This window comes from Serinus canaria, chromosome 21 (genome assembly GCF_022539315.1).
Source record: "Serinus canaria isolate serCan28SL12 chromosome 21, serCan2020, whole genome shotgun sequence".
NCBI lineage: Eukaryota > Metazoa > Chordata > Aves > Passeriformes > Fringillidae > Serinus > Serinus canaria.
Genome location: NC_066334.1, coordinates 6100647 through 6112694, shown reverse-complemented (window position 1 = coordinate 6112694; position 12048 = coordinate 6100647). Strand labels below are relative to the sequence as shown.

Sequence of the window (12048 nt, the reverse complement as noted above, 5' to 3'; positions counted from 1 at the left end):
GCTGATGGATGGTTTCTTTGTGCTTGCTGGTAAATCTGTGGGGTTTTTTTTTTTTTTTTTTGAGGGGGAAATTGTGGGTTTTGTAATTTGGAAAAGCTTCTGAGATCAAATTAAATCATCATTTTAAATTAATTGCATGTACTATAGCTTGGTTAACACAAAGCTATACCCCCATCCCTCAAAAAAAAATTAAAAAAAAAAAAAAAAGTGAGGGAAATGTAAAAAACAGAAATTTATTTCTCTTGATAAAGCCTCAGTTCCAGAAAGGATTGTTTTTCAGGGAGAATCCCTGAAATTTTGGCAGATCTGGTAAATATTTGTGCTCAGGCACAAATATTGTTGGGGTGCCCTGTGAGGGGCCAGGACTCTGATCCTTGTGGATCCCTCCCAGCTCGGGATATTCTGTGTTTCCATGGTTCTAAGGGTGCATTTGGGAAGAAAAATGAACATTTAAATAAAAAAAAATAAAAGATGTGCCAAGGTGCCCCCAGCCTGCTGCTGAGGGCTGGGCAGGCTCCAGGTGTGTTCCACATTTTACACCATTTCAGGCTGCAGAATTCCTCCTGGTGCTGAATTTCACCGCACCCCCCTTTCCTCTCATCTTTCCCATTCCAAAATGATGGATTTGGACCCAATTTCCAGAAAAAATCCTGCTCTTTATCCCACATAACCACAGATAAGGGTTTCTCTGTGCCCCCTTTTCTGCTTTCCTATCTTCTCTGCCATTCCAAGGAGAGAATTTCAAGGGAGATCCGGGATAACACCAGGCTGGGGCGGATTTCCAGGGAAACCCGGGATAAACCCAGGGGAAATTCGGGATAACCCCAGGGGAATTTCGGGATAACGCAAAGGGAAATCCGGGATAACGCCAAACTGGGGCCGATTTCCAAGGGAATATGGGGTAACCCCAAGGGAAATCCGGGATAATCCCACGGGAAATCTGAGATAACGCCAAACTGGGGCCGATTTCCCGGGAAATCCGGGATAATTCCAAGGGAATCCCGGGATAACGCCAAGGCCGCGCCGCCTCGCGGCCCTTAGCAACACCCATCCCTCCCGTTGCTATGCGGAAGCGCCGCCCCATTTGTCCCTCCCGGCTCTCCGTCCCTCCACCCTTCTCTCCCGCCCCTCCCTCCTCTTTTCACCAATCAAACCCCACACGCGGCGCGCTTTCACCAATCAGATGGCGGCGCGGCGCTCCGGCTGTCCAATGGGAGGCCGGCCCGCCTCTCAGCGCATGCGCGCTGCCCGCGGCGCGTCCCCCGCGTGCAGCCGGCGCCGCCGCCCTCATGTCGTGGCTGTTCGGGCTCAACCGCGGCGCTGCCCCGGGCGGCGGCGGGGACGCGGCTCCGCCGGGCACCGGCAGCGGCCTCTCGCTGCCGCCCGGCCCCGCTGCTGGTGGCGGCGGTGGTGGAGGCGCCGGGGACCGTCAGACGCCCAAGGACAAATGGAGCAACTTCGACCCCACGGGCCTGGAGCGCGCGGCCAAGGCGGCGCGGGAGCTGGACGCGTCCCGTGCGTGAGGGGACGGGCGGGAGGGCTCGGAGGGGGCTGTGGGAGCGAGCTGTGCTCCGTGGGAAGGGCAGGAAGGGAGATTCCGCCTGGGTGTGTGGGATTGTGGGGTTGTTTCACCTGAGGGGTGGTTCCGCTCTGGAACCAAAACCTGAAAAGCCAAAACCTGAGACATCACCCCTCAGAGAGCACCGAGGGTGTGTGCGAGAATCAGACAGGCAGAAACTGCCCCAGACACTCAGGGGTTTAATCTGCAGCCTTGGAAGAAGCTTAGATTGGTGTAAAAGTGCAATACACAGACATTAAGCAAATAAAAAAAAACCCATGTGCTTCCGTACTTATATGATAGAATAAACCTTTCCTTATAGAAACTGCAATGATGCATTAATTATCCCTTTTATTATCCCTCTAATTAATTATTGCTTTTTGGAGAAAGGGGTTCTGCGGGTGTTCACAGGCTGAGCCCCTGCTCTGTCCTGGATTTGTGGTGTTGAGTTGGATTTTTAATCCTCTTGGACTTTTGTTCCCAAGTTCTTGAACATCCAAAGGAATTGGTGGCTGCAGTTCCTCTCTGCTCTCACTGTGAAGGCTGAGGCTGGGCAGAGTTCCAGAATAAAGCAGGGATTGATGGAAAGTTTCTCCTCAGTGGAGCCACCTTGGGCAGCACAAGAGCCCAGCCAGGGCTGTGCCCAAGGTGAACCAAAATGGTCCCAAAATGAACCAAAATGGTCCCAAAATGAACCCAAGATGAACCAAAATGGTCCCAAAATGAACCCAAGATGAACCAAAATGGTCCCAAAATGAACCCAGGATGAACCAAAATGGTCCCAAAATGAACCCAGGATGAACCAAAATGGTCCCAGGATGAACCAAAATGGTCCCAAGATGAACCCAAGATGAACCCAAAATGGACCCAAAATGAACCCAAAGTGGCCCCAAAAATGGATGATTGCTCCCAAAATGATCAGTTCTGCTCCATTTGCCCCTTGCAGTCTCTGTCCCATCCCAGCTCCAGCCCAGGCAGTCCCAGCCTTGTTTTTCTCTCTCCAGCCCACGGGGTTTGTGCTCCTGGGCTGAGATTTGGATCATTTGTCCTTGGTGCCCAGCTGGAGCAGGAATTGTTTTGTCTCCCTGCTCTGTGCCCAGAGCTCACCATCCCATAATATGAACCCAGACCCACCCTAAAGCAGCTCAGAATGTGAAAAATAGAAAAGTTTAAACCTGAGGGATCAGCACAGAATGTTGTAAATTGAGAAGTTAAATCCTGAGATATCTGTGCAGAATGTGCAAAATAGAAAAGATAAACCTGAGATATCAGCACAGAATCTGGAAAACAGAAAATCTAAAACCTGAGGGATCAGCACAGAACCTGAAAAATATAAAAGATAAACCTGAGACATCAGCAGAGAATCTGGTAAATAGAAAAGATAAACCTGAGATATCAGCACAGAATGTGGAATATATAAAAGCTAAAACCTGAGGGATCAGGACAGAACCTGAAAAAATAGACCTAGACAGACGACCTGAGACATCAGCACAGAATCTGGTAAATAGAAAAGTTAAAACTTGAGGTATCTGTACAGAATCTGAAAAATAAAGAATCTAAAACCTGAGATATCAGCACAGAATCTGGAAACCAGGAAAGTGAAATCCTGAGATATCAGCACAGAATGTGGAAAATAGAAAAGTGAAATCCTGAGATATCAGCACAGAATGTGGAATATAGGAAAGTTAAACCTGAGATATCAGCACAGAATGTGGAAAATAGAAAAGTGAAATCTGAGATATCAGCACAGAATGTGGAATATATAAAAGCTAAAACCTGAGGGATCAGGACAGAACCTGAAAAATAGAAAAGAGACCTGAGACATCAGCACAGAATCTGGTAAATAGAAAAGTTAAAACTTGAGATATCTGTACAGAATCTGAAAAATAAAGAATCTAAAACCTAAGATATCAGCACAGAATCTGGAAACCAGGAAGTGAAATCCTGAGATATCAGCACAGAATGTGGAAAATAGAAAAGTGAAATCTGAGATATCAGCACAGAATGTGGAAAATAGGAAAGTGAAATCCTGAGATATCTGTGCAGAATGTGGAAAATAGAAAAGCTAAAACCTGAGGGATCAGCACAGAATGTGGAATATATAAAAGCTAAAACCTGAGGGATCAGCACAGAATGTGGAAAATAGAAAAGTTAAACCTGAGACATCAGCACAGAATCTGGAAAATAGAAAAGTTAAAACTCGAGATATCTGTAGAGAATCTGGTAAATAGAAAAGTTAAAACTTGAGATATCTGTACAGAATCTGAAAAATAAAGAATCTAAAACCTGAGATATCAGCACAGAATCTGGAAACCAGGAAAGTGAAATCCTGAGATATCAGCACAGAATGTGGAAAATAGAAAAGTTAAAACCTGAGGGATCAGGACAGAACCTGAAAAATAGAAAAGAAACCTAAGACATCAGCACAGAATGTGGAAAATAGGAAAGTAAAATCCTGAGATATCTGTGCAGAATGTGGAAAATAGGAAATCTAAAACCTGAGGGATCAGGACAGTCTGGCAAAGAGCAAAGGCAGCCCCTGAGGGATCAGGACAGTCTGGCAAAGAGCAAAGGCAGCCCCTGAGGGTTCCCTGTCCCTTTCTCTTCCCCCCAGGCCATGCCAAGGATGCCCTGAGCCTGGCCCAGATGCAGGAGCAGACCTTGCAGCTGGAGCAGCAAACCAAACTGAAGGTGGGTTGGAATTCCTCACCTTGGAACTCCCCAGGCAGCTTTGGGAGGGACAGAAATTAAAATCCTTCCTCTGCAGAGGATGGTAAATTTGTCTTTCTGTTCAGCTTCAGCAAATTGTAGTTATTTGCCTTTAGGAGAAAAAAAAATGTAATTCTGGAGGGTGGATCTCAGCTGATTTGGATTATTCTGACACAATTTTTAGTGGTTTGGGTAAAACTTGCATGTCCTGAGTGGTTTTGTAACTCCTGGAGTGTCACTGCTATGTGGGGAATGACAGAGGGATTCTGGAGCTGTAAAGTGAAGGACAGACTGCTGTTTCTCCTAGAAATACAGGAATTCAGGGATTGCTTGGGTGCTGCTTGATCTCTTGGATGGGTTTTATTAATTGGGTTTCATCCTGAATATATTTCTTATGATAATTCAGAATTTAATATTTTTGTCACATTTTATAGTCATATTTTATAGTCATGTTTTGTCATATTTTATCATATTTTATTGTAATATTCTATTGCAATATTTTATTATAATATCTCATCACATGTTATCATCATCACATTTTATTATCATATTTTATTATAATAATATTTGATTATCATATTCTAGTATCATATTTATTTTAATACTCGTTATAATAAATATTATAATATTTTAGCATCATATTTTGTTATCATAATATTTTATTATAATATTCTAGTGTCATATTTAATACTTATTATAATACTTTTTATAATACATATTTTAATACTTATTATAATATTTATTGTAATATTTTAGCATCATATTTGGTTATTCTAATATTCTAGTATTATATTCTAGTGTCATATTTATTATAATACTTATTATAATATTTATTATAATATTTTAGCATCATATTTTGTTATAATAATATTTATTATAATATTCTAGTATCATATTTATTATAATACTTATTATAATATTTATTATAATATTTTAGCATCACATTGTAGCATCATATTTTGTTATAATAATATTTTATTATAATATTCTAGTATAATATTTATTATAATACTTATTATAATATTTATTTTAATATTTTAGCATCATATTTTATTATAAGATTACAGTATAATGATTTATTGTCATAATTTATTATTCCTATTCATTTTAATTATATTATGATTCATATTTATGATCACATTTTAACTTTCTTCTGTCAGTGGTCTGCCTTTAAGGGTGCCCCTGTGAATACAGAGGGATTCCTAGGACTGGAATAATCAGCAGTAATAATAAATTTCTGTGAATTTCTGGTGCTGAAATTCTCTTTTCTGCCCCAGGAGTACGAGGCTGCCATAGAGCAGCTGAAGAATGAGCAGATCCGGGTGCAGGCAGAGGAGAGGAGGAAAACACTCAATGAGGAAACCAAACAGCATCAGGCAGTAAGGCACTGAGGGGGAAAAGGCAATGGTGCATTCATTAGCCCTTCATTCATTAGCCCTTCATTAATTAGCCCTTTTTGGAGAGGGGCTCTGGGGGTGTTCACTGTTAGAGCCCTCCTGGGTTTGTGATGTTGAGCTGGGTTTTTAATCCCCTTGGACTTTTGTTCCCGAGTTCTTGAACACCCAGAGGAGTTGGTGGTAGCAGTTCTTCTCTTTTTGGGGTTTTTGGGGTTTTCCCAAGGGGCTTTTCAGGGAAGGGTTGAGAAATATTGGTTTATCAACTGTTTATGTTAGCCTGGACAGTGAAATGGCTCGGGAGTTATTTGGATTTCAGTCTCAAGTATTCTAGTTCTTCTGAATTAAACAGGAAAAAATATCTTAAGAGGAGAAGTGATACAAATCTGAGTTGTGAGCAGTGCTGGTGCTCCTGGTTTGTTTCAGCCTGAGTGGCAGTAATCCTGAAACAGGGAAAACAAAGGCTGCCCTTAGTGTTAAAAGCTGAATTATGGGGATTTCTTACTCTGAGAGCACAGGAGAGGAGGGAATTGATAAATTCTAGTGGGAGGTTTGCTAGAACTGTTTATTTGGCACCAGAGTTTGGACTTTGAGCAGGGCTGGCCCAGGAAGCAGCTGCACACTCAGCTGCTCTCAGGGCTTGGTTCTTCACCTCCTGCTGCTCACAGGGCAACGTTTGAGGTCACAGCAAACTCTGGGTTCTCTGAAACCACAGCAAACTCCAATAAACTTGGTAAACAACCCCAATAAACTTGGTTTATTCCATGGTGTTTTACTCTTGCTGAGGAGATAATTCCCAAGCTGTTCTGCTCTCCCTGACACAAAATCCTCCCTGGATGTGGATCCTCAGCCCTCTTCCAGTTCAGTGGAGATGGCTTGGGTTTCTTCGGAGTTGCAGTTGCTCTCATTAATGAGAGCAATTAATGAGGAAGAAATAAATCTTCCTCAAAACCATCAGCACATCCTGACAGTTCTATTGCTTGCAGTCACCAGCCCAGAGAATGTGGTTCAGAACATCAAAACCTTATTTTTCCCACTGAAATCTCCTTTTGTGGGCCAAGAAACCCTCACTCTTTGTTTTGATATCTGTGATCCCTTAAATTGAAGTCAGACTGTAGAGATTTCTGAGCACAGAGAAGTTCTTGGTGCTGACTGAGGACATTTTACCCCGTTCACATTCAAATCCAGGATAATTTTTTATTTGTGTGGATTTTCCCGTTTGATTTCCCTTTTTTCCTCCTGAGCCCCATTTCCCTGAGGAGCAGGCTGTGTTTTAGCTGCCTGATCTGTGTGTTGTGTTTTGTTTTTTGAAGAGAGCCCAGTACCAGGACAAGCTGGCACGGCAGCGCTACGACGAGCAGATGAGACAGCAGGTAGGGTGGGTTCCTGCTCTGATCCAGCTGGGAATGGGCTGGGAGCCCTCTGGAATCCAGGAGATGCTCTGGAGCTGTGCCCTGTCCTGCTGGACACAGTTTATCTGTGTTATCTGCTCAGCAGCAGCACTGCACACCAAGGGCTGGGCATTAGGACAAAGCAGCAGCTTGGGATTAGGAGGAGAAATCTGGGAGATGGGGAGAGGAAAACACACTTCCACCTGAGCAGCAGCTTCTGGAAAATACTTGGAGTGATGCCTTGGGAAAGCTGGCCTGGAACAGAGTTCCAGAGTAAATCAGGGATTTATGAAAATCTGGAATTTATGAAAAGGGATTTATGAAAAGTTTCTCCTCCATGGAGCCACCTTGGGCAGCACAAGAGCCCAGCCAGGGCTGCACCCAGGATGAACCAAAATGGTCCCAAAATGAACCCAAGATGAACCAAAGTGGTCCCAAAAATGGATGATTGCTCCCAAAATGATCAGTTCTGCTCCATTTGCCCCTTGCAGTCTCTGTCCCATCCCAGCTCCAGCCCAGGCAGTCCCAGCCTTGTTTTTCTCTCTCCAGCCCACGGGGTTTGTGCTCCTGGGCTGAGATTTGGATCATTTGTCCTTGGTGCCCAGCTGGAGCAGGAATTGTTTTGTGTCCCTGCTCTGTGCCCAGAGCTCACCATCCCATAATATGAACCCAGACCCACCCTAAAACAGCTCAGAATGTGGAAAACAGAAAATCCAAAACCTAAGGCATCAGCACAGAATCTGAAAAGAGAAAATCCAGAACCTGGGGCATCAGTAGCTGTTAGATTTACACTTGATGGAGTCATTAGAACATCAAGATCTCTTGTGCTGTCATCTCTCCCTGCAGCAACTTGCTAATGAGGAAAATCTGAGGAAGCAGGAGGAATCTGTGCAGAAGCAGGAGGCCATGAGGCGAGGTGAGTGTTTTGTTCAGCTGCTGAGGGTGTGAGGGCACGTGGAGTCCTTGTGCTGATCTTTGTGTCCTTGCTGTGCTTGATGTCAGATTGGCAAGAGCAGGTAAACCCCAGGAGTGCTAAAATGAACAATTGCTTCCAAGGTTGGTTTTAGAAAGGGCTGCCCTCCTAAACATCTGCCCTGCCACTCCTGGATTTCCCAGTGAACTGGCAGCATCTCCTGATATTCTGATTTCATACCTGAAATTCTGATTTCATACCTGAAATTCGGATTTCATACTGGAACAACCTAAAACAGTTTTGAGGAGGGGAGAGAAACAGAACATCTTCTGGGAGGAGTGGTTGAATCTGTGTCACCTCCTCTCCATTCAGGTTCCTGCAGAAAATAAAAAAGTTGTGGTGTGGAAACTTGCTTAGGTTCTTTTTGTTGTTGGGGATTGCCAGAATCCCTGGGTTTGCAGAACTCTGCTGGGTGCAGCTCTCAGAAATGTTAAGAAATGTTCATGTTAATTAACTGAATGGCATGGGAAGGGTGGATTGCTCCGAGCCCAGATGTGGCCAGCTGTGAGGGAAATGCAGCCTGAATAACACAGCCCAGTGGTGAAACCTTTTAGGGGTTGGGTTATTTCTCTCCTGAATTTCTCATTCCTTCTCCTTTCACACAATTCCACTTTTGAAATAACAGAGCTTCCAAAACCTCCTTTGGGACCGTTTTGCTTCTCTTCCTTCCAGTGCACAGCGACTTCCCTGAGCTTTTCCTTCTCCCAAGCCCAGATTTGACCTCTCTGCTGTTTATTTCCCCCCAAGCTACCGTGGAGAGGGAGATGGAGCTGCGGCACAAGAACGAGATGCTGCGGGTGGAGGCGGAGGCGCGGGCGCGCGCCAAGGCCGAGCGCGAGAACGCCGACATCATCCGCGAGCAGATCCGCCTCAAGGCCGCCGAGCACCGCCAGACCGTGCTCGAGTCCCTCAGGTGGGGCAGCAGGGCCTGGGGCTGCTCTCTGTGAGGGGGGAACCTGGGGTTTGTGCCTCTGGAGCTGCTCCATGTGTGTGGGGTAACCTGGGGTTTGTGCCTCTGGAGCTGCTCCATGTGTGTGGGGGAACCTGGGGTTTGTGCCTCTGGAGCTGCTCCACATGTGGGATAACCTGGGGTTTGTGCCTCTAGAGCTGCTCCACATGTGGGATAACCTGGGGTTTGTGCCTCTAGAGCTGCTCCACATGTGGGGGAACATGGGGTTTGTGCCTCTGGAGCTGCAACATGTGTGGGAGAGCCTGGGGTTTGTGCCTCTGGAGCTGCTCCATGTGTGTGGGGGAACCTGGGGTTTGTGCCTCTGGAGCTGCTCTGTGTGTGGGGGGAACCTGTGGGGGAACCTGGGGTTTGTTCTTCTGGTGTTTCTCCACATGTGGGAGAACCTGGGGTTTGTTCCTCTGGAGCTGTTCCATGTGTGTGTGGGATAACCTGGGGTTTGTGCCTCTAGAGCTGTTTCTCCACATGTGGGAGAACCTGGGGTTTGTTCCTCTGGAGCTGCTCCATGTGTGTGTGGGAGAACCTGGGGTTTGTTCCTCTGGAGCTGCTCCGTGTGTGGGGGGGAACCTGGGGTTTGTTCCTCTGGAGCTGCTCCACATGTGGGGGAACATGGGGTTTGTGCCTCTGGAGCTGTTCCATGTGTGTGGGGGAACCTGGGGTTTGTTTGTGCTTCTGGAGCTGCTCCACATGTGGGAGAACCTGGGATTTGTTCTTCTGGTATTTCTGCACATGTGGGAGAGTCTGGGGTTTGTTCCTCTGGTGTTTCTCCACATGTGGGAGAACCTGGGGTTTATGCCTCTGGAGCTGCTCCATGTGTGGAAGAACCTGGGGTTTGTGCTTCTGGAGCTGTTCCATGTGTGTGGGGGAACATGGGGTTTGTTCTTCTGGTGTTTCTCCACATGTGGGGGAACCTGGGGTTTGTTCCTCTGGAGCTGCTCCATGTGTGCGGGATAACCTGGGGTTTGTTCCTCTGGAGCTGCTCCACATGTGGGGTAACCTGGGGTTTGTGCCTCTGGAGCTGCTCCGTGTGTGGGGGGGGGAACCTGGGGTTTGTTCCTCTGGAGCTGCTCCGTGTGTGTGGGGGAACCTGGGGTTTGTTCTTCTGGTGTTTCTCCACATGTGGGGGAACCTGGGGTTTGTTTGTGCCTCTGGAGCTGCTCCATGTGTGCGGGATAACCTGGGGTTTGTGCCTCTGGTGTTTCTCCACATGTGGAAGAACCTGGGGTTTGTTCCTCTGAGGAATTTCAGCCTGGTGCTTCTCCCACATAAGGGAGAATCTGGGATTTTCTCCTCTGGTGTTCTCCAGGTGTGTCCCCACCTGTGGGAGACCCTGGGGTTTGTTCCCCTGAGGAATTTCAGCCTGGTGCTTCTCCCACATGTGGGAGGTTCTGGGGTTTGTTCCTCTGGTGTTCTCCAGGTGTGTCCCCACCTGTGGGAGACCCTGGGGTTTGTTCTCGGAGGAATCCCAGGGCTGTGTGTCCTCTCTGGTTTGTCTCGCTACATTGTCACCTGAATGGCAACCAGAGAGTTCAGAGTGATACAATTTTTCTATCAGATTTTTTCATTATTCAGAGTGATACAATTTTTCTAAGAGATTATTTCATTATTTAGAGTGATACAATTTTTCTATCAGATTATTTCATAATTAGTGATACAATTTTTCTATCAGATTATTTCATAATTCAGAGTGATACAATTTTTCTATCAGATTATTTCATTATTCAGAGTGATACAATTTTTCTAACAGATTATTTTCCCCTAGTCCTGGAGCTCAGTAACTCTGAGACCCCCTCAGTTCCCCTCAGTTCTGCACTTTGGCCCCTCTGGGCTGTTTGGCTTTGGAATTGGTTCATTTTAGATCCCTTGAGATTTTGAACAGAAAGAGCTTTAGAGTTCAACACCTCCAGTCCAGCACAAATAATGCATTAAAGAAGTCAATTGTACATCTGAGGGCCAGGTGCTTTTCTGGACTTAATCCCAGCTCAGGTGTAGGCATCAGATGATTATAAATATATTTTCAGATTATTATACATATATTTTTAGATTATTATAAATATCTTTTCAGATGAATATAAATATATTTTCATATTATTATAAATGTATTTTCATATTATTGTTAATATATTTTCAGATTATTGTAAATATGTTTTCAAATGATTATAAATATATTTTCAGGTGATTATAAATATATTTTCAGATGAATATAAATATATTTTCAGATTATTATAAATATATTTTCAGATTATTATAAATATCTTTTCAAATTATGATGAACATATTTTCAGATGATTTTAAATATATTTTCAGATTATTATAAATATATTTTCAGATGATTATAAATATCTTTTCAGATGATTATAAACATCTTTTCAGATGATTATAAACATATTTTCCATGCTTGTTCACGTTCCAATTCTGAGGTGAGCCCTTAGCTTTGACGTGTTCTGAGGAAGATGAACATCTTTAATCCAATCTGAAAGCCTGTTTTAAAATGTCTCAGCTGAGTCCCTGAATTCCCTTTCCCTCCTTGCCACAGGACAGCTGGGATGCTCTTTGGGGAAGGATTCCGTGCTTTTGTGACAGACTGGGATAAAGTCACAGCCACGGTAAGCTCAGCAAACCTGGCAGAAACTTCCAGAACAGCCTGCTTGTAAATGTCTCTTTAACTCCTGGTGGTGTCACTGCTTTAAATCTAATTTTGGTGGAGCCTGGAGAGCACTTAGAGAAGTGCTAAATAAATGGATTAAAAGCCAGACCAGCCTCTTTTCACAGGACAGAAGAGCTTGGAGGTGGAATCTTGGGGACAGAAAGTTCCTCAGGGTAACACTGAAAACAAAACAACAGTGAAAATATAAATTTGGTAGCGTGGCTGGTGAAAATAGAAATTTTTGCTTTAAATCAGTCACCACCATCTGCTCCACCCTCTGATTTTCTACACATGGGCTGACACAAAACATCCTTTGCCTGAGAGCTCTGGGGAGAACAAGACAAGCTTTTAGTGGCTCCTTTTGTCATCTGTTCCTGGGGTGGCTGCAGCATTCCGAGCCCTTTGTAGA

General features: G+C 44.7%; 1 protein-coding gene across 1 annotated transcript in view; it reads left to right on the top strand.

The window, feature by feature from the left end:
* Positions 1 to 1261: 1261 nt before the first annotated feature.
* The window catches only part of LOC103820796 (ATPase family AAA domain containing 3A), a 29161-nt gene continuing 18374 nt past the window's right edge, over positions 1262 to 12048 (top strand). The window contains exons 1-7 of the mRNA XM_009095546.4: positions 1262 to 1515; positions 4173 to 4249; positions 5545 to 5646; positions 6975 to 7034; positions 7899 to 7968; positions 8773 to 8938; positions 11529 to 11598. Coding sequence (XP_009093794.2) covers positions 1290 to 1515; positions 4173 to 4249; positions 5545 to 5646; positions 6975 to 7034; positions 7899 to 7968; positions 8773 to 8938; positions 11529 to 11598 — 771 coding nt within the window. The 5' untranslated portion in view covers positions 1262 to 1289. The remainder of the gene's footprint in view (positions 1516 to 4172; positions 4250 to 5544; positions 5647 to 6974; positions 7035 to 7898; positions 7969 to 8772; positions 8939 to 11528; positions 11599 to 12048) is intronic.